This window comes from Lacerta agilis, chromosome 2, assembly GCF_009819535.1.
Source record: "Lacerta agilis isolate rLacAgi1 chromosome 2, rLacAgi1.pri, whole genome shotgun sequence".
NCBI classification, from domain to species: domain Eukaryota; kingdom Metazoa; phylum Chordata; class Lepidosauria; order Squamata; family Lacertidae; genus Lacerta; species Lacerta agilis.
The window spans coordinates 19,135,251-19,163,194 of record NC_046313.1 but is presented as its reverse complement, the minus strand read 5'-3'; the positions used below and the strand labels follow the sequence as shown (position 1 = coordinate 19,163,194).

General features: G+C 52.5%; 1 protein-coding gene across 1 annotated transcript in view; it reads right to left on the bottom strand.

Annotated features, from left to right (window-relative positions):
* The window catches only part of KMT2D (lysine methyltransferase 2D), a 90,231-nt gene that overhangs the window by 18,746 nt on the left and 43,541 nt on the right, over positions 1 to 27,944 (bottom strand). The window contains exons 23-41 of the mRNA XM_033138808.1: positions 26,113 to 26,249; positions 24,671 to 24,854; positions 23,504 to 23,584; positions 20,873 to 20,989; positions 20,360 to 20,530; positions 18,699 to 18,789; positions 18,209 to 18,444; positions 16,477 to 16,550; positions 16,058 to 16,108; positions 13,718 to 15,475; positions 12,971 to 13,147; positions 11,456 to 11,604; positions 8,544 to 10,705; positions 7,141 to 7,264; positions 6,902 to 6,992; positions 6,685 to 6,748; positions 5,067 to 5,299; positions 3,058 to 3,491; positions 519 to 2,964 (exon numbers count right to left, since the gene is read on the bottom strand). Of these exons, the coding sequence (XP_032994699.1) occupies positions 519 to 2,964; positions 3,058 to 3,491; positions 5,067 to 5,299; positions 6,685 to 6,748; positions 6,902 to 6,992; positions 7,141 to 7,264; positions 8,544 to 10,705; positions 11,456 to 11,604; positions 12,971 to 13,147; positions 13,718 to 15,475; positions 16,058 to 16,108; positions 16,477 to 16,550; positions 18,209 to 18,444; positions 18,699 to 18,789; positions 20,360 to 20,530; positions 20,873 to 20,989; positions 23,504 to 23,584; positions 24,671 to 24,854; positions 26,113 to 26,249 (8,780 nt within the window). The remainder of the gene's footprint in view (positions 1 to 518; positions 2,965 to 3,057; positions 3,492 to 5,066; positions 5,300 to 6,684; positions 6,749 to 6,901; positions 6,993 to 7,140; positions 7,265 to 8,543; positions 10,706 to 11,455; positions 11,605 to 12,970; positions 13,148 to 13,717; positions 15,476 to 16,057; positions 16,109 to 16,476; positions 16,551 to 18,208; positions 18,445 to 18,698; positions 18,790 to 20,359; positions 20,531 to 20,872; positions 20,990 to 23,503; positions 23,585 to 24,670; positions 24,855 to 26,112; positions 26,250 to 27,944) is intronic.

Genomic DNA, 27,944 nt, shown 5'->3' with positions numbered 1-27,944 from the left:
CCTCAACAAAACACAGTATGGCTTATTTTCAGGGGATGTCTTATTTTAACCGCATCGCATCAGTACGCTGCATAGCCACGCCTCTCCAGGCTGTTTTAATGGGAGGTGCCGCATCACTATGGCTTATTTTCGGGGTATGGCTTATTTTCGGGAAACGGCTTATATTTCGCAAATGCATAGAAATCCTGCTATGGCTTATTTTATGGCCATGTCTTATTTTAGGAGAAACAGGGTATGTGACTTTTAGAAGACACCTGAAGGCAGCCCTGTTTAGGGAAGTTGCTAATGTTTGATCGGTTTTTTAAAAAATTAATATTAATATTCTGTTGGGAGCCGCCCAGAGTGGCTGGGGAAACCCAGCAAGATGGGTGGGGTATAAATAATAAAAATTATTATTATTATTATTATTATTATTATTATTATTATTATTATTATTATTATTATTATTTCTGAATGCTCTCCCTCCTAAGTGAAATCCAACCCTGCCTGTTGTTCCTCCTCCTTCCCTACGCTCTTACCTCTCGCACATCTGGTGCTGGCTGCAACCGGCCCTCCGCCCCGGCCATCTTGCCATCCATGTGCCCGTTGACGTCACCAGAGCGCTGCGTCGCCAGAGTGACGTTCTTAGCCCGCAGCAGCTTCTGCAGCAAGAGGTGCCCGGCTTCGGTGCGGGTGAGGCTGTTGGTGGTGGCGGGAACGGCGCCAGCGGCCGAGACGGGGTCCCCGTTCGCCTCCCGCTTGACAGGCTGGGTTCCGCTCATCAGGGCGCACTGGGAGGCTTCCTCCTTGGGCTCCTGTTTGATGCAAACAAGGGGGAGGTCTCCTGGCGGTGGGGGCGCCCTTCCCGCCAAGGGAGAAGCAGCTTCCACCGCCTGCCCGTTGACCGTGCTGGTCTCTGCGGCCTCTTTGGTGGCGGGGCACTCGGAGTCTCGGAGGCTGCAGGTCCCCGGAGCCACTTCCCCTGCGTTCGGGGGTGTCGGGGTGGGGAGCAGCAGGGAGCTGGGAGTAGCAGGCTGGTGCTTCTGGGTGGGAGTCTGCTGCTGCTGCTCAGGGCTTTTAGCCAAGAGCAAAGGAGACGGTCTCTTTGGCTCTGGAGGGCTCGGGTGCTGCTGTGGCTGCAGTGGCGGCTGCTGCTGCCCAGATGCCATGCCGGCAACGTTCAAGGGGACAGAGGGAGCCTGAGGGGTGGGGAGCCTCACCATCCCCTGCTGCTGCTGGGTACAGGCAGCAGCCTGCTGGCTCACCGGGACCCTCTGCTGCTCCACCGAGGCACCGTAACCCTGGTCTGGACGAATCTGGAAGACCGCCAGGGGTGGCTGCCTCTGTGGCTGCTGGGAGAGGTGCTGAGCAGCTTGCTGGCCTTGCTCGGGGGGCGCCTGCCCCTGGTAGGGGCCGGCTTGCCGCAGCGCCTGGTTCTGCTGCTGCTGCTGCTGCTGCTGCAGCAGGTTCTGCTGGTGCCTCTGCATCAGCAGGGCCTGCAGCTGCTGCTGCTGCTGCGGAGTCAGGTTCCGCAGCTGAGGGTTCTTAGAGATGACGCCCTGCAGCTGGGCACGGATCTGGCCCATCACAGGGCTGGACAGGATGCTTTGGCCTTGCGGGGAGGACTGTGGCACCATCATGTTTTGTTGCTGCTGCTGCTGCTGCTGCATCATTAGCCCCGGTGTTTTCAAGGGCCCGGCTGGGCTCTGAAGGCGTTGTTGTTGTTGTTGTTGCTGCTGTTGCTGCTGCTGCTGCTGCTGGAGGTGGTGCTGGCCCAGCAAGCCTTTGGAAGGCTGCTCCAGGTTCTGCCCCATCATCCTTTGCACTTGGCCTTGCTGCTCCATCTGCTGGTTGAGCAAGTGGGGGCCCTGAGTTGCATCTCGATGGTGCTGCTGCTGCTGCTGCTGCGACAGCTCTTGCTGCAGAATGCCGTCTATCGGCAGGTGAGAACGCAATGGCTGCTGGAGGAGGTTGTTCTGTTGTTGCTGCTGCTGCAGGTGGCTGTTTTGCTGCTGCTGCTGCTGCTGCTGCTGCTGCTGCATCCGTAGCTGCAGGGAGCCCAGCACGTTCTGCTGCTGGGGGCCCAAGAGCAGGTGCTGGGCTTGGCCCAATTCGGCCGGCTGCTTCTGCTGCTCCCCGTGCTGCTGGAGCATCAGCGGAGACGGCTGCTCCGGAAGAGGAGTCCCGTGGCCGGTCAGCCCCTGCTGCTGCTGCTCTTGGGTGCTCATCTGCAGCTGCCCTCCCATCTCTGAGCCCACCATGTGGGGTCTTAGCTGCTGCTGCTGTTGCTGCTGCTGCAACGGACCATCCGCCCCTTCGGGAGGCAGCATGGCCGTGCCGCCTTCTGGCCCTCCTTGCTGCTCCTTGCCAGCCAACCCCTGCTGCTGCTGCTGGGCTGGCTGCATTCCCTGAGTTGAGGAGTGCAGCTGCTGGTTCAGAGACCCGTGCTGCGCAAAGTGCTGGAGAGGTTCGGCGCCCACGCCCGGCCCCTGGCTCAGGGCACCCTGCTGGGGGGCCGGCCCCTGGCCCAGGAGGGGCTGGTGCTGTTGCTGGCTCAGCAACGTCCTCTGCTGTTGCCCGAGGAGCCCTGGCTGCTGCTGCTGCTGCTGCTGCTGCGGTGACAAAAGCAGCCGGTGCCCCATCATGCCCTGCGCCTGCTGCACCAGCTGCTGAGGCACTCGGTGCTGCTGCCCCTGCTGCGGGGCCAACAGCATTTGCCTCTGGGAAGCTGGGTGCCCCATCACACCCTGATGCTGCAGCATTGAGTGTCCCAGCATGGCTTGCTGCTGCTGCTGCTGCGGAGAGAGCTGCTGGACTAGGACTCCCGCCTGGTTTCCCAGCAGCCCTTGCTGCTTGGGGAGCAGATTCTGGCTCGGCTGGGGCGTGGGTGGCGGAGGCGGGGGCTGGCTCATCAAGCCCACCTGACCCATCGTGCTTTGCTGCTGCTGCTGCTGCTGCTGCACCACCGATACCTGCCCCATGAGGCTCTGCTGTGGGTGCTGCTGCTGCTGCACCGAGATCTGCCCCATAAGGCTTTGCTGCTGCATCGCCATTTGTCCCATGTGGCTTTGCTGCTGCTGTTGCTGTTGCTGCTGCTGCTGCATGGACACTTGCCCTATGAGGTTCTGCTGCTGCTGCAGCTTTTGCGCCAGCTGCAGCCGCTGCTGCTGCATCTGCCGCTCCTGCAACAGGCGGTTGCTGGAGAAGAAGCTGTTGGGGGCCGAAGCTCCTGATGGCTGCTGCTGCTGCTGCTGCCCTCCCATAAAGGGCAAGCCCTGCTGCACAGCCATGGCGGAAGCCTGAGGGAGGCGCAAGCCGGCCTGGCCTGGTAGGCCCTGGGACCCCGGCTGGAGGCCGTGCGTGGAGAGCAGCTGGCCAGGGAGCTTGGCCATCAGGCGGGGGCTTTGCGAGGGGCTGAGGGCCAAGACGGCGGAGCTTTGCTGCTGGTGCTGCTGCTGCTTGTTGCGGTACTCAGCCATGAGGTTGGTGTGTTCCTTCTGCTGCTTCCGAACCTGTCAGAGGGAAAGAGGTAGCAGAGGCAACGTAAGCGCAGCAAACAACAAGGAGGAAACCCACTATACAAGCTCTGGAATACCCCATAAGGGAAAGGGAGCTGTTTTTTTTCTTATAACAATACCGCCCAAAACTGGTTTGAAGTCCAGATCATGGTATCACTTTCATAATTTCTGACCTGGCAATATATTGTGAATCATGGTGTTGTGTGAATGTGTGCGCACGCCACGCAAAAATCATGATGCAGGAGAAAACCTGAAGCCCGTTAATATCTCCATCCATGTATCAGACACTGTGGACCCTCTGGATACGAACTTAATTTGTTCTGGGGGTCTGTACGTACCCCGAAAAGTGCACATCTAGAGGTGCTGCTTCTGCGCACGGCGCAATAATAGAGCTTCTGCGCATGCACGCTCGGCGAAACCTGTAAGTATACACTTATGGGTTTGCCATATTCGTAACCTGAGGGTCCACTGTATCACTATTTTGAGATCTTTAGCTGGTGATATATTGCGATGCTGAAAACCAGCCCAGCCCTATAGTTCAGGCAGCAAAAGCATGTTTTTATAAGAATTGGAAACTCACAGGAACATAGGAATCCACTTCTCCCCCCCCCCACCCCCGAATTAGACCATCTGGCCAAATACTCTCCACACCACTGACTGGCAGGCAGGAGCTCCCCATTCAGGCAGGGGCCTCTCACAGCCCTTATGTGGAGATGTTGTGGGTGGAATCTGGAACCTTCCTGCAGGGGAGGCAGATGCTCTTCCACGGACCTACAGCTCTTCCCCAAACTTTATCCAGACAGCTCAGGATACCTGGATGCTTCTGAAGACCTGACATTTCTGCAGAAGCATCAAATGCACAGAAGCTTGCACAGACCAGCCACACTCCTCCAATCTATCCCACCCACTCCTTGCCCAGGCAATATTCCGTCCCTACCAGGTGTCATGAACTGCTGGTAAAAGGTAAAAAAAACCCTGGGGTGGTTAAGGAGACTATGGGGTGTGGCGCCCATCTCGCTTTCAGGCCGAGGGAGCCAGCGTTTCTCCACAGACAGCTTTCTGAGAGATGTGGCCAGCATGACTAAACTGCTTCTGGCGCAACAGGACTCCGTGACGGAAGCCAGAGCACACGGAAACGCCGTTTACCTTCCCGCCAGAGCGGTACCTATTTATCTACTTGCGCTGGTGTGCTTTCGAACTGCTAGGTTGGCAGGAGCTGGGGCAGAGCAACGGGAGCTCACCCCGTCATGGGAATTCAAACCGCCAACCTTCCGATCAGCAAGTCCAAGAGGCTCGGTGGTTTAGACCACAGCGCCACCCGGGTCCTGAATTGCTGGCGCTACCCTTGGCCACCCACATGATTTCTTCCTGAGCACCTCCCCAACTCCAGCACCCTGTGCTCATGCAAGACCTGACTCTCTCCCTCCTAGCACCTCATCACTCAGGAAGAGGCAGGGTGGGGTTTATCCTCTGATCCTCCACAGACCCCTTTTGAGTTTTCTGGGTCGTACCGAGAGCAGCGGCCTTCGGACTTAAAACGGCGGATGCAAGCTAGTCTGGGTACTTTACCTGATCCAGCTGCTTCTGAATCTTGCTTTGCTGCTCCGTCACCAGCTTGAGCTTCTCGGCATCGGCCTCGGGGAACTCCCGGCCGGCCTTTTTCGCCGTCCGCTGCTTCGCGCACAGGGCCTTGCGGGACTTGCGGTGCACCCCTATCTGCTCCTCCAGCACCTTCAGCTGCATCTGGAGGAGTTGCTGCGTATGGAGGAGCCAGTCTTCGTACTGACGCTGATCAGCTTCATCTGGGGGGAGTGGTGGTGGTGGGGAGAATGAGAAACACTGGTTTTTGGAAGCTGGAGACATGCAGGACAGGTCAGGCCATATACTTTGGCAGACATAGGGGAAAGTTGAAATGCCTTGCACCTGGCACTTAATAAATTCTGTACTAGCCCACAAAGGCTATGCAAGGCCCTCCAGTCCTCAGACTTTGAGATTCTGCAGAACTTGCATCCCACGGATAATTTTATATATATATATATATATATATATATATATATATATATATATATATATATATTGACCACATGAGGTTTATTGGATTTTGCAAAATGAGGTTTTTGCAAAAGGAACCACATACAAAACACCTTTTTACTATTCACCTGCTATTTTTATATATATACTAAATTTGTATGCCACCCTATACCCTCAGTTCTCAGGGTCATAGCTGTCAACTTTCCCTTTTTTTGCGGGAAATTCCCTTATTCCAGCGCCGTTTCCCATTGCAAAAAAAGGGAAAGTTGACAGCTATGGCAGTTTCCCAATGCAAAAAAAAAAAAAAGGAAAGTTGACAGCTCTGCTCAGGATGGTTTGCAAGATAAAATCACAATATAAAAGCACAAAATGCATAATCAAAACAAAAACAGCCCAATAACCTCCACTGACACCCACCCCCCCATTTTAATGTTGGAGCCACAAAAGGCACATCTTCATGCCTGCAACCATTCACACAATCACAGAACCAGCTTCGCCAACCATTCTTGACTACGGCAACCCATGCGCCCCTGGAATGCAACCTATCCCAGCTGCAACATGGGAGCTTGCATCTGCTGCAGCTCAGAGCCTCTCCGTTGCAACGCAACTACAGTGGAACCTCGGTTCTCGGACGTCTCCGTTGACGAACGTTTCGGAACCCAAACGCCGAAAACCCGGAAGTAACTGCTTCGTTTTTTGAACGATTTACGGAAACCAAACATGCCATGTGGCTTCCGTTTTGAGTTCCCCTCTTGTATTGAGGCTTCTGCTTTCAGTTTTCGAACGTTTCGGAAGTCGAACGGTCTCCCAGAACAGATTACGTTCAGAAAACCGAGCTTCCACTGTATTTTCTTGCACGTTCAACAACACACAAAACTTATGTCTTCTTTATTGTTATTCAAAGTTGCCATGTGGTTAAAAAGCACTAACAAAGAGAACAGAGTTCACCCTCTGCTGTCAGCAAAACGTTCCCAGTTTAGGAATTGTGATTGGAAGCAGAAGGAAGTCATTAATCCAGATCGAAGCAATCTGGAATAGATGGCTTATGAAGCTACGTATGCAAAAGGCCCAGGTGGGCAGGAAGTATTGCAGGAGCATTACCCAAGGAAAAGCAACACCACAGCCCTTTCAGGACTGGTTACTGCCAACTACTCACTGATGACACCTTGTGCAAAAGTGGGTGGGTTTGGTCGAGCTTGTGCTGGGTCATTGCTCCGATCCTGCAAGGGATTTGAAAGAATCAGAATATCTGCAGTGGTACTCGCCACAGTCCCCTCCCCCCCCCCCGTCCCGACCCCACAACCAAAAGAGCTAGCACTCCCCAAACCCATCCATTAAAAAAAGTGTTGGGGAACTGAAGTGGGCCTGCTCACCTGTCCTCCAGAGCCAGGCAGGATGTGGTTCTGCATTTCAGATGAAGATGACGCTCCGGACAACCTCTGAGCCAGCAAGGAGACTTGTTGCCTGAAAGTAGGAAGCCGGGGGGAGGAAGGGGAGCAGAATGAAGGGAGCCAGTGTTGGCCTGAGAGGCAGACTCCAGAAAACCTTAAATCCAGTGTATCCCGGAGCAAGGCCCTCTGAACTAAAGGAAAGAAAAAGCCCTGGTACTTACCGATTCATGCTCGGAGCCACTCCAATGGTGCCCTGCGCCATGACCTTTTTGATACCCTTCAGAGCCACCATCTTGGCCTTAGCGATGGGGTCCATGATGTCCTCGGTAGCAAATTTATCCAGATCTGTGGGAAGGGAGGAGATCAAGAAGCAATCAGGCCAGACATGGCGGCTTCCCAACCGACCCACATTCCTTTGCTGCGTGAGATCTGCCAGCACACAGCTGGCCACTTGAAACCACAATCTCCTAGATTATGTGGGGCCCAGGCACAACCCAGAGGAAGGCTACCAGTGAGCCAACATGTTCATGGCTGCGCAATTTCCTCGAAGTCAGTGTTTCCCAAACTTGGGCCTCCAGGGGTGGGGTTTTTTGGGACTACAATTCCCATAATCCCTAGCTAGCAACACCAGTGGTCAGGGATGATGGGAATCGTAGTCCGAATACAGCAGGAGACCCAAGCTTGGGAAACACTGCTTTAAGTCAACAGCTGGTGCATCTGTGGGAGATGCAAGCTGCTCAGCCTCCATCTCCCAGAGTCCTTTCCATTTTACGTATTTTTATTTTGTACTTTTCCAGTTTACACATTTCACTAATTTTACAATCATTTTGACATTTCAAAACTTCCTTCCCCCTCTTTCTGCGGTTCCTTTAATTTGTTTTTAATATCTTCTGCATATCCAAATTCATTTTATTTGCTCATTTATTCATCTTCTTTAAATATATACACTTATAAAACTGCAGCTTATTACAATAATCCCGCCAATGTTTTTATCTGTTTATAATTTATCTTTAAATATTCAATAAACCATTTCCATTTTTATTCAAAAAAATGTTATCTTGATTTCTTAATTCTTCCGGTAAGTTTTGCCATTTCTGCATATTCCATAAGTTTTTGTACCCATTCTTCCTTTGCTGGGACTTATGCTTCTTTCCACTTTGGGGCAAGTAACATCCTTGCCGCTGTAGCAGCATACACGAATTAAGTTTCTATAAATTTTAGGTAGTTCTGTCCCTATAATTCCCAAAAGAAGAGCTTCTGGGTTTATTTTTTGTTTTTGTTTTTTTAACCAAGGTTATTTTAAACACCCTTTTCATTTCATTATGTATCTAGAGCAGGCATAGGCAAACTCGGCCCTCCAGATGTTTTGGGACTACAACTCCCATCATCCCTGACCACTGGTCCTGTTAGCTAGAGTTGATGGGAGTTGTAGTCCCAAAACATCTGCAGGACCGAGTTTGCCTATGCCTGATCTTGATTCCTTATTTCCAGGCAGACCCGGCCAATCAATGAAGTGCCAAATCCTAAACCTTTGTTTTAAGCTCTACTCAATAAAAACTCACACCGCCCTGGTAAAAACAAGCTAGAAGAGGCTGATGAAGAGAAGCCGCCTCGTAACTCCTACCTGTATCTGGGAAGAAGCTGTTAGCCAATTGCTGCTGCTGCTGCTGCTGCTGCTGCTGTTGCATCACGACTTGTTGCGGCTTGAGCCCCATCATCTGTTGCTGTTGCTGCTGGACCCCTGGCATGGGCTTCTGGGCCAAGACCTGCTGTTGGTTCTGCTGGCCATGCGCTGCCTGGATGCTGTGTTGGGCGGCAAGCATATGAGCCTGGTTCTGAGCCACGCCCATATGCGGGGCCAGCACTTGACTTTGCTGGGGACCAGCCAGGCGCTGCTGCTGCTGCTGCTGCTGCTGCATCAGCTGCTGGTTGGCCACCATCCCTTGCTGCCTGGCCACCATGCCCAACTGCAGCTGCTGCTGGGAGCTCACCAACTGCCCGTCGTGAGACTGGGGAGGGGGAGCCGAGTGAGCCAACATGGTGTGAGCTTGGAGGTGCTGCTGGGAGCCCCCGGGCATCTGAGCCGACATCTGCTGCTTCTTCTGCAGCTCCTTCTTCTCGTGCTCCAGCAGGTCTTCGATCAGCAGAGGTAGCTCGCTGGCCACTAGGGAGCTCTCCATCTTGTCAAGGTCGTCGGCCGGAGAGTGCTGCTGAGCGTTGGCCAGGCTCAGGGGCCCTCCATCCAGCTCAAACTTCTCCAGGATGGAGTTGCCGGCGTTGGCCATCTGCACGGGGACCAGCGGCGGCCGGCCCGGGGCACCGTAGAGGACCTTGTCGGAGATGGAAGCGTGGCTGTTGCTGTGGAACGACGTCATGCCCAGCCGGACTCCGCCGGGGCTCATGAGGCCCTGGCCGGGCTTGACGTTGACAGCCAAGGCGGCCGCCATTTTCTCGGCCCCTTCGGACTTGATGGGAAGCTTCTCCGGGGCGCCGGTGTTGAATTGGCAAGGCGACGGCTTCAGGCAGCCTTCCTCTATCTTGGGTTTGATATCGGCCGGCAGGCTGACCAGCTTGCTATCGAGCACGTCGCTGTGGGCCTTGAGTGTTGAAAGGATGGGGGAGGGCGGTGGCGCCCCCGAGGCAGAGGATGAGCAGGGAACGTGGAGGAGGCCGAGCCCTTCTTTCGCCTTGGGCACGTCATCTCTGGGCAACGATGGCGCCCTTGGCTCACCTGGCTTCCCGACGCCGGCCGAGGGCGTTTCCTTGAGGTAGGGTCCGGCTGAGGGCTCCTTCTTGAGCAGATCCTCCCGTTCGGCCTTCTCGTTGGCCGACTCCACCAACCGCAGGTGCTCGTTGAAGATGTCCTTCTTGTCCCCGGTGTCCAGTTCCGGGTCGGTGTAGGCCAGCAAGTCAAACTCATCCCCGTTCAGCAGGTCGTCGAGGTGCGGGTCGTTGGTTTCCAAGTTATCCAGGTTCCCGAGGTCGTCGTCGCCCTTGGCGACATCCGGGTCCAGGCTCAAGTTGGCCAAGTCGTCGTCGTCCTCCAGGTCTTTGTGGGAATCAAAGTCGTCGTCCAAGTCCGGCTCCACCTCGCAGGGGAGCTGCCTGCCGGCCAGGCTTAACTGGTTCCTGCCAGCAGCTGGGGCAACGTCGGTGGCAGCCGAGGTGATGGGCACATCTTTAGGGCCAGACGAGGAGAGGGGTCGGGGCGGGATATGTTGCATCTCCACGTTTCCGGGGGGCAGGATCAGCTGGGACACAGCCTTGGCATGGGGATGGTGGTTGTTGCTCATCTCTGCCCCCTGCTGCTGAGGAGAGGATGATATAGGGACAGACATCTTCTGGGCTTGCAGGGCTTGGCTTCCCAGGACAGGAGCCTGCATGGGCATAACGGGAGATTTCAAAGCCTGGTTGGCACCGTCATTCCCAGGTATGAAGAATCTGGTTCGAGCCTGTGGGTTCTGCTGGACAAAGGTGGGCCCCGCGCCGCTCCCAAGCACTCCCTTCTGGATGTTGTGCCGCAGCTCAATGAACTGGGCTCCCAGCGCGCCGGCCGAGGCTTGGATCTGTTCTCCGGGGCCTGGCAGGCGTGGGGCAAGGCCTGCTAGGGCTTGCCGGCTCAAGTCTTGGGTGGGGGGCTGGGGGAAGCGCGAAGGGACAGAGAGACGCATGGACACAGCTTGCTGCTGCTGTTGCTGTTGCTGCTGCTGCCACATCTGCTGCTGTGGAGACGGGGCTTGGAAGACACCGCGGGGATAAAATGGCTGCGCGGCAGCCACTGAAGACCTGGGAAGAGGAAGGAACAAATAGAGAGAGAGAGAGAGAGAAATGTCAGCTTCAGGTGGGGCTCTCAGGTAAAGGTGCCTCATAATCACTTCTGACAGAAGGCCGCTTTCCACACTGCTTGAAAACCACGAAGGGGGCATCCTTCCCAAACACACTACATGGGATTTGCCTACTGAAGTAAGGCCACATGGCCTGCAGTTGCACCTCCAGCCTCCAAGACAACAGCCTGTCAGGCACACGGAATCAAATACAGTAACTGGAAAGTTGGGAAGGATGACGGTCATCTAGTCCAACCCCTCGCGATGAGGAATCTTCTTGCCCAATGTGGAACTCGAACCCATAACCCTGAGATTAAGACGCTCTACTGACCGAGCTATCGCTTGTAACCTTTAGTGAAGTTCCCTGAGCTGCTGCCAACCACCTGGCCTACTCCGCTCTAGGGGAAACTCTTTATCTTTTAGGGTAGCCCTTTGTCATCCTTCCCTTCTGTCACGACCAACACTGTAAGCTCTTTGGGGGCAGGGGCCTGTCACTTTTGGCTTATCAACGGTACACACGCTCCAGAGGAATTCCTCCTGCATGCAGCCTTTTGTTTCCGAGCAAAGCATGGGAATCTAATCTACCCCAGGGGAATGCAGCAAAACAGGTCAGGGCAAGGTCTCAATGGGAGGATCGCACGCCGACAGAGAACCTGCCCTCGACTATCCAGCCCCTGGGGTCTGGCCCCCTAAATGGCATCACGCGACTCACCTGCCGTTGATATCCATGGTAGAAGGGGTTGCTGATGGAGGGGGGCGGGCAAGTCGCTCATCTTGCACGTAGGACCCTTGCCCCATCACTCCACTGGGAAGTTTGCTCCCCGCTGGGGCACCGCCCAGGCTGCCAAGCATTCCTTTGTCCTGGGAAAAGGGAGAGGGGAAGACAGACCCATGTGGATGTCAGTTGCTTTTTGATAGCATAGGTTTTTGGGGGGGGGGGTAGAGGGAGGGGGCCTCTCTAGGAAACCCATAATATGCCAGTCTTACTGTGAGAAGAAACACAAGGCGGTCAGTGCAGATTTTGCAGAGTTTAGGGAAGTGGAGAGGGATAGCAGTTCTTTCAAATTCCTGCCTAACACAATTTCCTAGGCAGTCGGGGCAGAATTGACATTTTTATTAACATAGTCAGGGGCAACTGGTCCCTGGGAGGCCAGCAGCCACACTGACCATGGGACTGGGGGGGGGGGGAACTCCCGCATGAAGGAAAGGCTGCAGCATTTGGGGCTTTTCAGTTTAGAAGAAAAGAATGGTAAAGGTGTGATAAAGGTTTATACAATTACATGGAGAAAGTGGTCAGAGGGAAGATTTTTCACCCTCTCTCTTAATACTAGAACCCAACAGGGCCATCCAATGAAGGCCGAATGTTGGGAGATTCAGAACGGGGGGTGGAGGGGGGGGGAGGAAGTATTTCTCCACACAGCACTTTCCTGCTAAAAGCTACCCGGACCCTGAGATCATCTTCTGAGGCCCTTCTTTGTGTGCCTCACCCATGTGAGGTCCAGAGGGTGGCAACACAAGAACAGACCTTCTCTGCAGTGGCTCCCCATTTCTGGAATGCTCTCCCCAGGGAAGTTCGCCTGGCACCTTCATCATACAGCTTTAGACCCCAGGCAAAAAACATTCCTTTTTAACCAGGCCTTTGGTTGATCTGATTTACATCCTTTGCCCTTTTAAAATGTGTGGTTTTTGTGTGGGGGTGGGGCTATTGGGTTGTTTTTAGTTTGATTATGTATTTTGTGGTTTTATATCTTGATTTTATTCTGTGAACCACCCTGAGACCCCTGGGTATAGGGTGGTACATTAATAATAATAATAATAATAATAATAATAATAATAATAATAATAATAATAATACCGTATATACCCGAATATAAGCCGACCCGAATATAAACCGAGGCACCTAATTTTCCCACAAAAACCTGGGAAAGCTTATTGACTCGAGTATAAGCCGGTTCACCTTTGCCGCTGTGGAGGAGGAGGAACGAGCAGCCCGAAAGCAGCCCTTTGGGCTGCTCCTTCCTCTTCCTCCTTTGCCAAGTTTGCATTTATGCCTGACTGTCATGTCGCTGCCCCATGAGAACTGGAAACAGCCGTCTTTTTAAAAAACTGGGGCTCTTCTGGGGAGGCGCATCAGGGCTTTGTGTGGGAAGCCAGCCCGCCCCCCCCCCCAAGCAAAAAATCCACAGCGCAGCCACAGATGGGAACCCTCCCCGGCCTCACACGTTACCTGCACTGTTGGATAAGGAGTCATGCTCCGGTTCATCTGCTCAAAGGCCTGTCCGCCACCCTCAGGGTTCCACGACGCCTGGGCATTGTTGGCTGCAGCAGCTGCACTTTCCTTCTCTTGCCTCAAGTTATTCCTCTGGATCTGCTGGCGGATGAGGAACTCGCGGAGTCTCTGCCGCTGGATGGGAGGTAACCAGAGAGACAGGGAGCAGGCCGTTAGTCTGGCGGTCTCAAAGAGGGCAGCCGGATTGTACTTCAAGGTAGCCCCAAGTGTGGCGCCACAAAGGAAAAGAAGCACAAACGGAGCAACAATCTCCTGAACTGTTTGCTAGTTTATGTGGAACAAAAAAAAAAAAAAAAAAAAACTCCACAAAACAATTTTTAAAAATCCAGAAGTAACAATTATTCATATTTCCTCTCCACAGTATTAAAAAAAAAACATTCTCATAAAAAGAACTGAAGAAGGAAGTGGGACTAAGTTTCAATGAATGGGCATCCCTTCCAACTTAACACTGAATATTCCTGGTTTATTTGATTTAATCTTACTGGTATTAAATACCACCTCCAAATTAACTTAATAGTAATTTTCTTCTGAACTTATCCTTTGTTTATTTGTTTGTTTGTTTGTTTCTCTTACTACATTTGCTATTCTAAAATATTTTTTAAAAAATTCCCCGTTTCGTCTCCTCTATCATGCTAAGCGCCCGATTCCCCCATTTACCTGAAGCCAAGTAGCAGCCCTGCTTACCTGCCGAACTTTCTCCATCTCTGTCTGGGTGGCATTGCTGCCCATCGTCCCCTCCTGGCTGGCTGGCAGTTCCTGCAGCTCCCGGTTGGCGGCTCCGGCCGCTCCCTCTTCCCTCTTGTCGCCCGGCGGCACCAGGCCTGTCCGCGGCAGGTAGGCCAAGGTGCCATCTTGTTGTTGAGGTGGCGGCGGCTGGGGCAGAGCTGAGGGCGGGCGCAGCGGAGAGACGTTGTAGGAGTCCGCGGTACCCTTGCCAGGGCCGAGGGGGCTCCCGGCTTGGTGGAACCCCGGCGAGGAGACGTAGCTTGTGCTCTGGGGCTTGCCGGGGGCAAAATGGCTGTTGAGGCCGTGGGAAGGGGAGCTCTTGAGCGGTTCGCTGGGAGGGAAGGTGAAGCGCATCTGCTGGGCCTGAGCACTCGGGAAGACGCTTGCGCCAGGGGAGCGAGCGAATTGGGGCTGTGGGCCAGGCTTAGGGGAGGCTTCGGAGGAGGGCGGCCCCGCCGAGAAGCCCCCAGGGGCAAGGGTGTTATGGGAGCCAGGCATGGGCTTGAAGCCGGCCTCTGGCATCTGGGGGCGAGGGGGCTTGTGCAGGGGCGCAAAGGGGTCCCGCGATTGCGGGCGCGAAGGGGGGCGGGAATAGGGGTCCGGGGACTGGAAGCGGGGGGTTACCGGGGACTGGCAGAAGGCTTCGTTGGAGAGCGGCCGAGGCGTGAGAGGGGACTGGGAGCTGGACTGGGACTGGGGGCTGGCGGGGACGCGCGAGAAAGGGTCGGAGGGCAAGGAGCGGGGCGGCAGGGCACAGCAGCTTTCCGGGGGCGGGGGCTGAGGCCTCGGCGTCAGGGGAGGCTGAGCGTAGGGGTCCGGGTACGGCGACTGGCGGTAGAGGTCGGTCTGGCTGGGGGGAGACGCGGCCAGAGGGTGGGCGTCGGGAGGCCGGTGTCCCAAGCCCGGGCTCTGCGGCTCGACCTGAGACTGGCGGGGAGTGAGAGGGGCCTTGAAAACATCCGGAGCCTTCATCTCAGCCAGGTGGTGAGCACCGGACGGCGAGTCGCCGTAGCTGCAGCCGTAGCTGGGGGAGCAGATCCCCGGCCCGGCCTCTTCCTTCTTGATGTCCAACCCTTTCTTCAGCTCCCCAAAAGGCGGAGGTGAGAGCAGGAGGGCAGCCCGCTGGGGGCTCCCGGGCACCGACAAGTTCTCCAAGGACCCGCTGGGGCAGCGGGGCTTCAGGAAGTGGTCTGGAGTGGAGGGCTGGTGCCTCGGGGTCCCTGGAGGGGTGGGCTGGAAGTCCCCGGGCTGCGGGGCCGGGCGAGGGTTCGGCAGGAGTGGAGACTGTCCGGAGGAGGAAGAGGACGACGACGACGAAGCAAAGCCAGCAGGCACTGTCGGGCTCTGGCCCACCGAGGAGGGAGAGGGGAAACCTGAATCCGGCGGGGGGCAGGCCACGGCGTAGGGCTCGTGCAAAGGCACTGGAGCGGGGGGCTGGGCACTGGCGGCAGAAGAGGGGAGCTTGAGGAAGAGCTCGCTGGGCGACTCGATGCCGCCGGACCCGCCGGGCAGAGCTGCGGCGTTGTTGACGTAGAGCGGCTGCCCTGGCACAGAGGCGGTGGGAGGAGGAGGGGGCAGTGGAGGCGGAGGAGGCGGCTGGGGGCCCGCGGTGGGCAGCGCCCCCTGCTGGGGCGGGATGCGCAAGTGTAGGGCCGGCCGGTCTGGCCTGCGCAGCACCTCGACTTTGGTCTGCTTGTTGATCTGGCTCTCGGCTTGCTGCAAAAGACAGCGGAGGAAGCAGAGCGTCAAAAGGGCGCTGTCAACACCCGAACACACAAGACACCCTTTCGGTGACACCTTCACACAAACACACACACACACACACACACAGTGAAAAGGGGAGGCACAGGGGGGGAAATCCAGGTCATGGGACATATTCTGTTCTCAGGGACAGGAGGAAAAGCATCTGAGATGCACTCAAAGGAACCTCAGAGGTGACCAAGTGTTTCTGCCCTCTTTACAGGGGTTCCAGAAAAGTACCCGTGCTAGTCTGTTGCAGCAATGCAAAGAATCTTGGGGGGGGGCCCCTTAAAGACAAAAATCTCATGTATGTATTTCTAACTTTGGACATTTATATCCTGGCCCTCTGCTATCTAGGCTTCTGAACTGATTAACAAGAGAACCTATCACATAAGAATCCTACACACAAAGGCAGCATAAGTGATTTAGATTTTTTCTTGGCACAGGAACTAGTTCCACAGACAATTACACGGTGGTTCTGGCACAGCTTCCCTGCTGGGTTTTCCTGCTCAGTCTGCGCTACCCTACCTACTTATTACGCCACTGCCTTTGGCTTACCTTCTGCACCTTGTTGATGCGGTGGGCTGCCCGGTTATCTTTGGCCTTTTGCTGCAGAGAAAAACCCAAAATGAGAAAGGATGGCAGGAAACCCCCGCCCCCCAAGATTGGATGAATGCTCCTTTCTTAACATCACAACTGCCCCCCCTTTTTTAAGTGTCATCATTTTACATATAAGATAAAAAATAACTATAAAAAAGGCAAAGGACCCCTGGAAGGTTAAGTCTAGTCAAAGGCGACTATGGGGTTGCGGCGCTCATATCGCTTTTCAGGCCGAGGGAGCCGGTGTTTGTCCATACACAGCTTTCCTGGCCATGCAGCCAGCATGACTAAACCGCTTCTGGTGCAATGGAACACCATGACTTACAGAGGCCACCCCCTTGAAATTAATCTGAATCCTGTATTCATGGGCCACTTACCAAGTATGGGGCTTTGTCTGGGGCCGGCACCTTTCTCCAGAGCTTCATGATCTGCTTGCAACGGCTGGACCAATCTATGGAGGGATGGGGGGAAAGGAGGAGAGAGAACGAGGCTTACACACAGGCCCCAAACCTTCCAAGTCCAGATATTTTGAACACCGGTTTGATATAAAGCCGAGGGAAAGAAGGCAAGGCGACAGACAGATGCTTCTAGAAAGGCCAGTGTGGTTTCAAAACCATTTGAGACCCACATGCAAATCTGTGCAAATCCATCATCAAGTCTGGATACTGAGGTCCAGCTCTGGCCGCCAATACCACATAACACCGGTCCTGAAAGACCTACAGTGGCTCCCAGTACGTTTCCGAGCACAATTCAAAGTGTTGGTGCTGACCTTTAAAGCCCTAAACGGCCTTGAAGGAGCATCTCCACCCCCATCGTTCAGCCCAGACACTGAGGTCCAGCTCCGAGGGCCTTCTGCCAGTTCCCTCAGTGTGAGAAATGAATCTACAGGGAACCAGGCAGAGGGCCTTCTTGGTAGTGGCGCCTGCCCTGTGGAACGCCCTCCCACCAGGTAATAACAAGGAAATAAACAACGGTCTGACTTTTAGAAGACATCTGAAGGCAGTCCTGTTTAGGGAAGTTTTAATGTTTGATATTTTATTGTGTTTTTAATATTCTGTTGGAAGCCACCCAGAGTGGCTGGGAAAACCCAGTCAGATGGGCAGGGTATAAATAATAGAATCATAGAGTTGGAAGAGACCACAAGGGCCATCCAGTCCAACCCCCTGCCAAGCAGGAAACACCATCAAAGCATTCCTGACAGATGGCTGTCAAGCCTCCGCTTAAAGACCTCCAAAGAAGGAGACTCCACCACACTCCTTGGCAGCAAATTCCACTGCCGAACAGCTCTCACTGTCAGGAAGTTCTTCCTAATGTTTAGGTGGGATCTTCTTTCTTGTAGTTTGAATCCATTGCTCCGTGTCCGCTTCTCTGGAGCAGCAGAAAACAACCTTTCACCCTCCTCTATATGACATCCTTTGATATATTTGAACATGGCTATCATATCACCCCTTAACCTTCTCTTCTCCAAGCTAAACATACCCAGCTCCCTAAGCAGTTCCTCATAAGGCATTGTTTCCAGGCCTTTGACCATTTTGGTTGCCCTCTTCTGGACACGTTCCAGCTTGTCAGTATCCTTCTTGAACTGTGGTGCCCAGAACTGGACACAGTATTCCAGGTGAGGTCTGACCAGAGCGGAATATAGTGGTACTATTACTTCCCTTGATCTAGACGCTATACTCCTATTGATGCAGCCCAGAATTGCATTGGCTTTTTTAGCTGCTGCATCACACTGTTGACTCATGTCAAGTTTGTGGTCTACCAAGACTCCTAGATCCTTTTCACATTATTATTATGACAGTGGTACCCCCGGTTACGGACCTAATCCGTTCTGGAGGTCCGTTTGTAACCTGAAACCACTTGTAACATGAGGTGCGCTTTCACTAATGGCGCCTCCCGCTGCTGCTGCGCTGCTGGCGCACGACTTCCGCTCACATCCCGGGGCAAAATTCGCAAGAAGGGAATCTACTTCCAGGTTCGCGGAGCTCGTAACCCGCAGCGTTCGCAAGGAGGATGGTACGTAACACAAGGTTCCACTGTATTATTATTAGGCCACAGGGGAGGAAGTAGGAGGGGAGAGAGAGAGAGAGAGAGAGAGAGAGGGCCACCCACCTGGGTAGTCTTGCTTGAGGTTGGGGAAGTTGATGTTGGCATAGAGGACAGGCGAGATGGTGGAGAGCTCTCCCAGCTCTTCGTCTTTCTCCCAGCGCTGCAAGCTCCGCTGGTTGTACGACAGCCCGTCGCTCTCCCCCTCCGTGGTGGGGGTGGTGGGGGTGGAAGCCGCAGAGCTGCTGGCCCAAGGGCTCTCTGGCTCACACTGCTCGGGGCTAAAGAAGCCGCTCCTCTCCCTACGTGGGCGAGGGGGTGGGGGGATGAGAGAAACAAGGCGTGTTGGATAAAAGGTTCAGGGAGCCCGGCTGGATGTAACAGGAGCAGTGCCTAAACCCAAGGGGGGGGGAATCCTTCCAGGTGCGGTTGGAGCCCAACTTCCATCACCCCCAGCTATCACAGACGAGGTCAAGGATGAGCTGGAGCCCAGCAACATCCAGAGGACTCCACCGCCGGTGGTCTAAGAGAGAAGGCGCCAGTGCAGGTGACCTACCTGCTATCAAGAAATGGGGACTGGCAAACCCCTGAGTAGGTCTCCATCGGTACAGCAGGTTGAAGGGGCCCAAGTGAGACGCCGGCGCCACCTAGAAACAAGAAGAGATTGCGTCACAGAGCTGGAATCCAGAGGCGCTTCTCCCCCCCCCCCAATTGTTTGGGTGCGAGCTGCAAACTCTCGATGGGTTCCTTTCTTCGTCTCAGCAGAGCGACTCAGAAAGTCTTCCTGCATCTTCGCGGCAGCGGAGTCCAGTCCTTTCTCGGTGAATTCCCGCGGCAGGAATAACGCCCTCACGCCTTCCCAGTTCTTCTCTAAAGTCTTTTATTATCGACAAGTTGCATATAACACAACTGGTCTACATATAAAATAATAAACAGAGCGATATACAGGTCTCTGCTCCCTTCAGGCATCCGGCCAGAGAGACAGGCTCATGGACTTCCCACATATTTTGGCAGACACGCTGACCATCACGGACCACTTCTCACACAACTGCATCTCTCCTCTTCCAGACTTGCCCTGATAAGGACACCTGCGGCTGGGGAGAATTCTCGTTGCTAAGCAGATGTTTTAAAGCATGCCTCAAGGATGTGTTTCAAGGCCGTGCTTCGAGGCTTTATTTCAAGCTTATTTTGGAAGTAAACGAAAACAAACCTGGAACCGTCGGCACAAAAGGCAGACAACCTACCACCGAGCCGCAGTCCTTTCACACAAAAAATGAAGGCTTCCAAACACAAAAAAGTGAAGGTGCTTTGGGTTGAAGTGGCTGGAGCTGAAGTCACTTGCTAAAAAGCCCCTCTAAAACCAACAACCCATTTGAACACTTATGATATAGCAACAAAAACAGCGCCACTCAAACCACCCAAAAACTTGCCTTGCCTGGTTACTTGAATAAAATTCTCGTATACCACAGGCAAATGCCCACTTCCTATTTACTAGCGAAGCTGAAATAACTCCCTACTATCTACCAACCCTAGCGAAGTACTATAGGTACGGCTGGCTGATACTATTGAAAAGGTCTGAGTATAACGGCTGCATGAGTCCAAAAGTGAAACTAGAACACCAATAGTTTTGGGTGTCACAATGTAAGGTAAAAAGGTAAAGGACCCCTGGACAGTTAAGTCCGGTCAAAGGCGACGATGGGGTTGCGGCGCTCATCTCGCTTTCAGGCCAAGGCAACCACCGTCTGTCCACAGCCAGCATCACTAAACCGCTTCTGGAGCAACAGCACACTGTGACGGAAAGCAGAGTGCATGGAAACGCTGTTTACCTTCCTGCCACAGGGGTACCTATTTATCTACTTGCACTGGTGTGCTTTTGAACTGCTAGGTTGGCAGGAACTTGGACAGGGCAACGGGAGCTCACCCCGTCGTGGGGATTCGAACCACCAACCTTCGGATCGGCAAGCCCAAGGGGCTCAGTGGTTTAGACCACAGCACCACCCACGTCCCACGTCCCAATGTACAGAGCATACAGAAAGAAAGCTGTGCTGGCTTTCATGTTGCATCGCCACTTCTGTGATATTCCTTTAAATTTTTGTATACGGCTTGGATATTTTTCAATACTAAGCAACATAAAAAGTAACATTAAGCAGAACATCTGAAGGGGGTGGGAGAGAAAAATGTGACTCACGGCCCACCAACCCGGGCGTGGAAGCTCACCTTGCAGGAAAGGCCTCTGGGCCAGCTGCGAGCGGCTTGGGTCCCGGAGGCCTCCGGCCTCAGCTTCCGCCCCAATGCAGTTCAGCTGCTGCTGTTGCTGCTCTCGCTCTGCAGACCCCAGGACGTCTTTGAAGAGCTGCTGGACGTCCTTGCTCTCCATTTTGGGCAGCTCTGTTGGGGGGAAAGGGGCGGAGAAGCCACAGTGGAATGACAGCCAGGAAAAGCCCGTCCAAGAGAGCAACCACCTCAGCCTCGTGGGGGGAACCTGTCGGTCTCCGGTAAGGGCAGGCTGAATTGCAAAGGGGGTGAGGTTAAAATAAGAGACAGGGGCGCGGCGGTTATGGAGCAGCGACCAGGCTTCCTTTTTATAGCCGCTAGCATCTACCCCCCATTCTAGAGCGGGGAGGAAGCCGGGGGGGTCCCGGCCTCTCCCTTGCTCTCCACGGATGGGGTAGATCCTTGGCAGGGAGATGGGGAGGGGGCGGTAGGGTCTATTCAAAGGGCCCGCCTGACCTTCAGTGGGGATTTTGTCAAGGTCGGAGCTGAGCACCCCCTCCCCCGGGGGTGTGGCTGGGTTCTCGGCACCTGTAGGGTCTGGAGAGGTCTTGGGCACCATCTGCTCTTCTGTGCCTGCGGGAGCAAAAAAAAGAAGACCACCGCCAAGCCCATCAGCGCAGGGTCAGGGAAGGTGCCTGCGCTCCCAAAAAACGTGTCGGGGAACGATCATCTCCTCCTCCTCCTCCGCTGGAAGCAGGGAGATAAACCCGCCTCGCTACACTTGCAACAATATGGGAAGCAACCCGGGTAACTGTGCTCCCACCTCGCTTGCAGCTTGGCATCATTACCGTGGCAGCTGACATAGGAGAAGGAAGCAAGGCGCTCCCTTCTGGCGTTCCATGTAAAAAAACCAGAAGCCTTTCCATTCGGAATTATAGGTACCGACATTCCAAAGGAACAGAAAAGACTCTTTTATGTATGCGACAACAGCAGCAGCAGCACGGATGCTAATAGCCCAGAGATGGAAAGAAGAAAGAGTCCCTACCAGAGAGGAATGGCAAACTAAGCTGTCAAGACTATGGTGAAATGGCAAAACTGACCGGGAAACTCAAGAGGCCAAGAAGACAAGAAATTCAAGAAAGAATGGGGAAAGTTTATAATTTGTTTAGGAGATCACTGTAAGCAGATGAAAACATTAGCAGGGTTTTAATCTCACTTGTAATGTAACAAACACTATGGACAATATGGATGGGTACAAAACATAGACTATGAAACAAGATGCTGTTGGAAATGTTGACAATAGGAACCCATGGAAGGGATGGGGGGGGACTCGAGATTCAGAGAAATCTCATTTTTATGAATATGTATTTGGTTTTGTAACTAATTTATACTTGTAAAATCAAATAAAAATTATTTCAAAATGGGGGGGGCCATTAGCAATGGCAAGAATCAGGTGCTCTGATTCGGGACCACCCTCGACGGATCTCTGCTCCTTTTTGCATCAGCAGAAAATTCCTCCCAATGAGGGTGGGCTGCTGGGAACATGTTATGGCTGGTGCTTCCCTAACTGATTCCTTTTGCTGTGTGCTGCCTTCCCGACGGAATCAAAAGAAGAAGAGAGGAGAACACAAGCAGACACTACATAATTCCAATTACAGTGGTACCTCTGGTTACGAACGGGATCCATTCCAGAGCCGCGTTCGTAACCTGAAAGGTCCGCATCCTGAAGCGCCAAATCTGCGCATGCTTGCCGCGTGATTCGGAGCTTCTGCGCATGATGTCATTTTGCACATCTGTGCATGCGCGAACCGCCGAACCCATAAGTAACCGTTCCAGTACTTCCGGGTTCGGCGGGTTCGTAACCCGTGACGAATGCAACACACAGTGTTCGTAACATGAGGTACGACTGTATTATAAAATTATATCAACGTTGGAAATACATGCAAATTAATTTTCCTGGGTGTCGTGGATTTGGGGATGCAGTTCATTGGTACGTTTTAAAATTTGCATCACATTTCCGGTTTGCATTTTAAGTTTTATTTTAGCAGCATTTTAAAAGCAGTACTTACTTCCCAGGGCATCAATAGCAATTTGCCAACCCATTTTTGGACGAGGCAAATAGCTTCGGTGCACATGCTCCGATTTGGGGGAGAACTGGATTGTGCCATTAGGAGTAAGAGGTCCAATAGAATCTGGGGTACACCATACTGAGCCAGGTGAACCGACATGTCTGACCCACAGCAGGGCAAATCAAGGTTCTCAAAAGTGCAAGGAAGTTGTCACTTCAGAACAGGGACAAGTCCCTCCTGGGGACTTTCTAGGGTCAGTTTGCCACGACTGGATTTAGACAATGTAAATCACAGGTTTTTGAACATGCCAAGTAAAATGTGAGCTCGTTTACGCACAGCCACAAAATTTATTCACCTCATATGCTCAAGGCCTAATAACCCAGAACATTATCAGGGTTCAGGGAGAGAAGACTCAACCCAGCTCTGGTTGACCTTTGACATTTTAGCAAAGCAAACTGCAATTAAAGGGTAAAAAAGGTAAAGGACCCCTGGATGGTTAAGTCCAGTCAAAGGCGACTATGGGGTTGCGGCACTCATCTCGCTTTCAGGCCGAGGGAGCCAGCATTCGTCCACAGACAGCTTTCCAGGTCACGTGGCCAGCATGACGAAACCGCTTCTGGCGCAATGGGACACCGTGACGGAAGTCAGAGCGCACAGAAACGCCATTTACCTTCCCACTGCAGCGGTGCCTATTTATCTACTTGCACTGGCATGCTTTCGAACTGCTAGGTTGGCAGCAGCTGGGACAGAACAATGGGAGTTCACTCTGTCGTGGGGATTCGAACCGCCAACCTTCTGATTCGCAAGCCCAAGAGGCTCAGTGGCTTAGACCACAGCGCCACCCACATCCCCACCTTTGACAAAGTCACCTTTGACAGGACTTAACCGTCCAGGGTTCCTTTACTTTTACCTAAACCACAATTACGTTACACTGTGCAGATTAACACAGGACTAAATGTGCTAAAAGGAGCTGCCTCGTGTTCTTCTTAGCAACCTAGCACACAGCACAGCCCCCTCATAAGGCAAAAGCATTCCCCCCCCCCAGCTTTTTCCGCTCCTATGAAGAACTCGTACTCACCGGTATTTTCAGTCTTGCCATCAGCAATTTTCAAGTTGTTTTCCGGGGCTACCGCCTCCCTGCCGTCAACACATTCATCCCCTGGAAGAAGAGGGGTTTTTGTCGAACCAAGATCTGGGACTCTCAGCCAAGCTGACCCCAAAGATGTGGTGGGCAGCTGGAACCGAGCATCTTCTGTTTACTGTCAGCAGACCAATGGATTCGCTGAATGCTTTAATCTGACACCAGGGCAAATGATCGAGGTGTACGTGGCTAGACACCCATCAAACTAGGATCAAGCCTTGTCTGTTTTTTGCTTATCGTGAAGTGCCCCAGGAAAGTATGGACTGCTCTCCAAATGGTGAGGGACAAAGGTAAGGTCCTGCACTTAGGCAGGAAGAACCAGATGCACAAATATAGGATGGGGGACACCTGGCTTACTAGCAGTACCTGTGATAAGGATTTAGGGGTCTTGGTGGACCTCAAGCTTTCTATAGTCAAGTGTGATGCAGCAGCAAAGAAAAAAAGCTAACTAGTCTAATAAATCTACTTCAATCAACTAGTAAAGGTAAAGGGACCCCTGACCGTTAGGTCCAGTCGCGGACGACTCTGGGGTTGCGGCGCTCATCTCGCTTTACTGGCTAAGGGAGCCGGCGTACAGCTTCCGGGTCATGTGGCCAGAATGACAAAGCCGCTTTCTGGCGAACCAGAACAGCGCACGGAAACGCCGTTTACCTTCCCTCCACAGTGGTACCTATTTATCTACTTGCACTTTGATGTGCTTTCAAACTGCCAGGTTGGCCGGAGCAGGGACCGAGCAATGGGAGCTCACCCCATTGCGGGGATTTGAACTGCCAACCTTCCAATCAGCAAGCCCTAGGCTCTGTGGTTTAACCCACAGTGCCACCCGCGTCCCCTCTTCAATCAACTGGAGATCTGTTTATTGAGGGTAAAGCCTGGGTACTGAATCCAGTTCCTCACCTCTTGGGTTACAGAAAGCTGTGTAACTTGGCTGAGCTGAAGCTCAGGTAGCAGAATGTTTGGCTTTTTTTCAACTGTTCCTGTTTCTTTTGAATCCCAGGAGCGTGTGGTAAGGTATTTCAGCTTATGTCTTTAAATGTTCTGCCCTTGTGCTTGGAGACCTTTGCATTTCAAGTCACTGACAAGTTGAATAAGCACAGCTCATACCTTTGGGCTGAACTGAAGGGTCTTTCCCGTCCGCCGGCCCTTTCTGAAGCATGCTGCAATCCACCTTGGGCCTGGGAGCCCCCTGACCAACGGGAGGGTGGGCAGTTCCATCCCCACCCACACCGCCGGCTGCCAGCAGTGCCTTTCTGCTCAGGTCTAGGAGGGCCTTTCCAAAAAAGGCTTCCTGTCAAAAGAGGTGGGAGAAGGAACAGAAACAACAGAATGAGATGGTATATTCCGAGTTAAAAAAAACAACTGGGCCTCCCTGGAAAGCTAACCTCCAACCCCAAATGAACAAAAGCACACACCCATACTCTATTTGCTCATACAGTGGTACCTTGGTTCTGGAACGGCTTGGCTCTAGAACAAATCGGCTCCCCAACGCCGCAAACCCAGAAGTGTGTGTTCCGGTTTACAAATGTTTTTCGGAAGCCAAACGTCCGACGCAGCTTCCACTTGAGAGCAAGAAGCTCTTGCAGCCAATCGGAAGCCGCGGCTTGGTTTCGGGAGTCGAACGGACTCCCAGGACGGATTAAATTCGAGAACCAAGGTTCCGCTGTATTAGGAAAAATTAAATCCTATTTCTTCTCCCTCTGTTCCCTTTGGAGGAAATTCTGTGCTTGCCAGACCCACCCCCCCACACCCACCCTTGGGAATGAAAAGCAAGAATGAAATTGTATCTGTAGGCTTGACACCGTATTATTGATTAGCAGCAGCAGCAGCAGCAACTCACACAAATTGCAAGGTGTTGCTAGCCTCATTCTCCATAGCAGTCTTTTAAAGATAAATTGCCAAAAGACAAGATTATACCGCCTAATTACACTATACTGTCATTGGGTTGCCGTTTTTATTTTGATGAGATATATATATACTGTGGTTGTATATTTTCATTTTGTTCTGTGAACAGCCCTGAGGCCTCCTGGTATATGGCGGTACGAACCTCCAGAACGAATTAAGTTCGTAACTAGAGGTACTACTGTATATAAATTCAATTAATCAATATTATACATTCTGGGTTAGGGGTCTGTACCTCACTTCAGCGATTCTTATTAAAGAGCTGTTTTAGTAAGAGCTGTCTGACAGTGGAACCATCTCCCTCTGGAGGTCGCGGACTCCCCTTGGAAGTTTTTAAGCAGAGGTTGGATGGCTATCTGTCCTGGATGCTTTAGCCGATATTCCTGCATTGCAGGGGGCTGGACTAGATGACCCTAGGGGCCCCTTCCAACTCTTAAGATTCTATTATTCTACTCTGCATTTGCAAACTTTCAGTCTGCAACCGAACATCTCACATTGCACAACTGTCCATAACTTCCTCCACTTTCCAGGTTGGACAGCAGAGCTTCCGAATGAAACCGAGAAGCAAAACGGCACCCGCCGCGCTTAAGAGAGAAGCTTTTTCTCCTCCAGTCCACTAAGGTAACCAACCTGCATGTCCCCCTTACCTGCAGGTAGGCAGGGAACATGTCCTCCAGCTTGCTCTTCTTCCTGCCTCGGCGTTTCTTCTTCTCGTCACCCTCAACCACTCCCTGCTCAGCGATGCCCTCTGCGGGGACTTCGGCAGGTGGGTTAGGTTGAGCCCCTGGCGTGGAGGCAAGTTTGAGCAGATATGAGCATCTCTTTTCATTTCAAATAAGCAAGGCTGGGAGCAGCGAGCGAACTGGCGGGATCTCATGCTACTTTTAAGGCTGTGGTGGGGAATCTGGCGGCCCCCTTCAGACTGGGCTAGACTACCACCCCCCCATCGGATTTGAAATTGATAGCCTACTGTTCATTGAAAGAAAATCATATGAAAATGATGCGCCGTTGGTATTTGAAACCTAGTAAAGTGGCAAAAATGTGCAGAACCAGCTCAAATGTGTGTTGGAAATGTAAGAAGAAAGAAAGTGCTTTCTATCACATGTGGTGGTCATGTGGGGTGGTAAAAGCATTCTGGGAAAGTGATACACAATTGAAAAAAAAAAAGGTTTAAGATGACTTTTGTGTGGAACTACCATAAGAGAAGACTGTTTATGTATGCAACTACAGCAGCCAGGATGCTTTTAGCCCAGAGATGGAAAGAAGAAAAAAGTACCGACCAGAGAAGAGTGGCAGACCAAGCTGGTGGAATATGCTGAAATGGCAAGACTGACAGGAAAGATCAGAAACCAGGAAGGCCAAGTATTTGTGAAAGACTGGAATATCTTTTTAACATATCTTGAGAGAACACTGTAAGCAGTTGAAATCATTGGCAGGAAGATGACGACACTTGTAAAGTACCGGTAACATGAACTCTGGATATGATGGATATATAATAGGCAGGCTACAGTAAAAGATGTGGGAATAAAATTTAGAAACGGAACCCATGGAGGGACGGAGGGAGGTCCTAAGGTTCGAGAGAACCTTTTCCTTTTTCTGGTTTTTTTGTTTTGTTTTGTTTCGTATGTACAATCTTTATGTAAAACTAATAAGTTGTAGTCTATTTTTTAAAAAAATATTTTTTTAATTAGTTTTACATTCCAGACCGCTGCTGGATGGGGCTCATCAGAGATGGAATCAAGCAACATCTAGAAGGCACCAGAATCCCCATCCCTCCTTTAGGTTCAGAACGTAGAAGAAGAGGAGAAGAAGGAAGCAGAACTTGGTTAGAGAATGGGGCTTCAGAGAAGAAGAAGAAGAAGAAGAAGAAGAAGAAGAAGAAGAAGAAGAAGAAGAAGAAGAAGAGTTTGGATTTGATATCCCGCTTTATCACTACCCGAAGGAGTCTCAAAGCGGCTAACATTCTCCTTTCCCTTCCTCCCCCACAACAAACACTCTGTGAGGTGAGTGGGGCTGAGAGACTTCAGAGAAGTGTGACTAGCCCAAGGTCACCCAGCAGCTGCATGTGGAGGAGCGGAGACGCGAACCCGGTTCACCAGATTACGAGTCTACCACTCTTAACCACTACACCACACTGGCTCTCAGAGAAGGACAATGAGCTGCATAGGGCTCCAGGGGCTAATGTTTCCCTTGCACCCGAGGCTGCCGAAACGCTGTCTTCCCAAGGGTTTTATTTTTGCCCTAGCCTCTTGATAAAAAGCTGCATGTTTGAAAACTTGGTGCAGCTAACTAAATAGATGCAAAAAGCACCTCATTTCAATAGTTATATTTTGGATGTGGGATTCTCAGTCTGTGGACTGAGAGAAATATACGGAAATGCAAGAGTTTTGTTTTCAAAGACATATCCCACTGTTAAGATACTAAGGATAGGAAACAACATCCCGTAACAACCCAAGCAACGAATACAGGGGAACAAAAT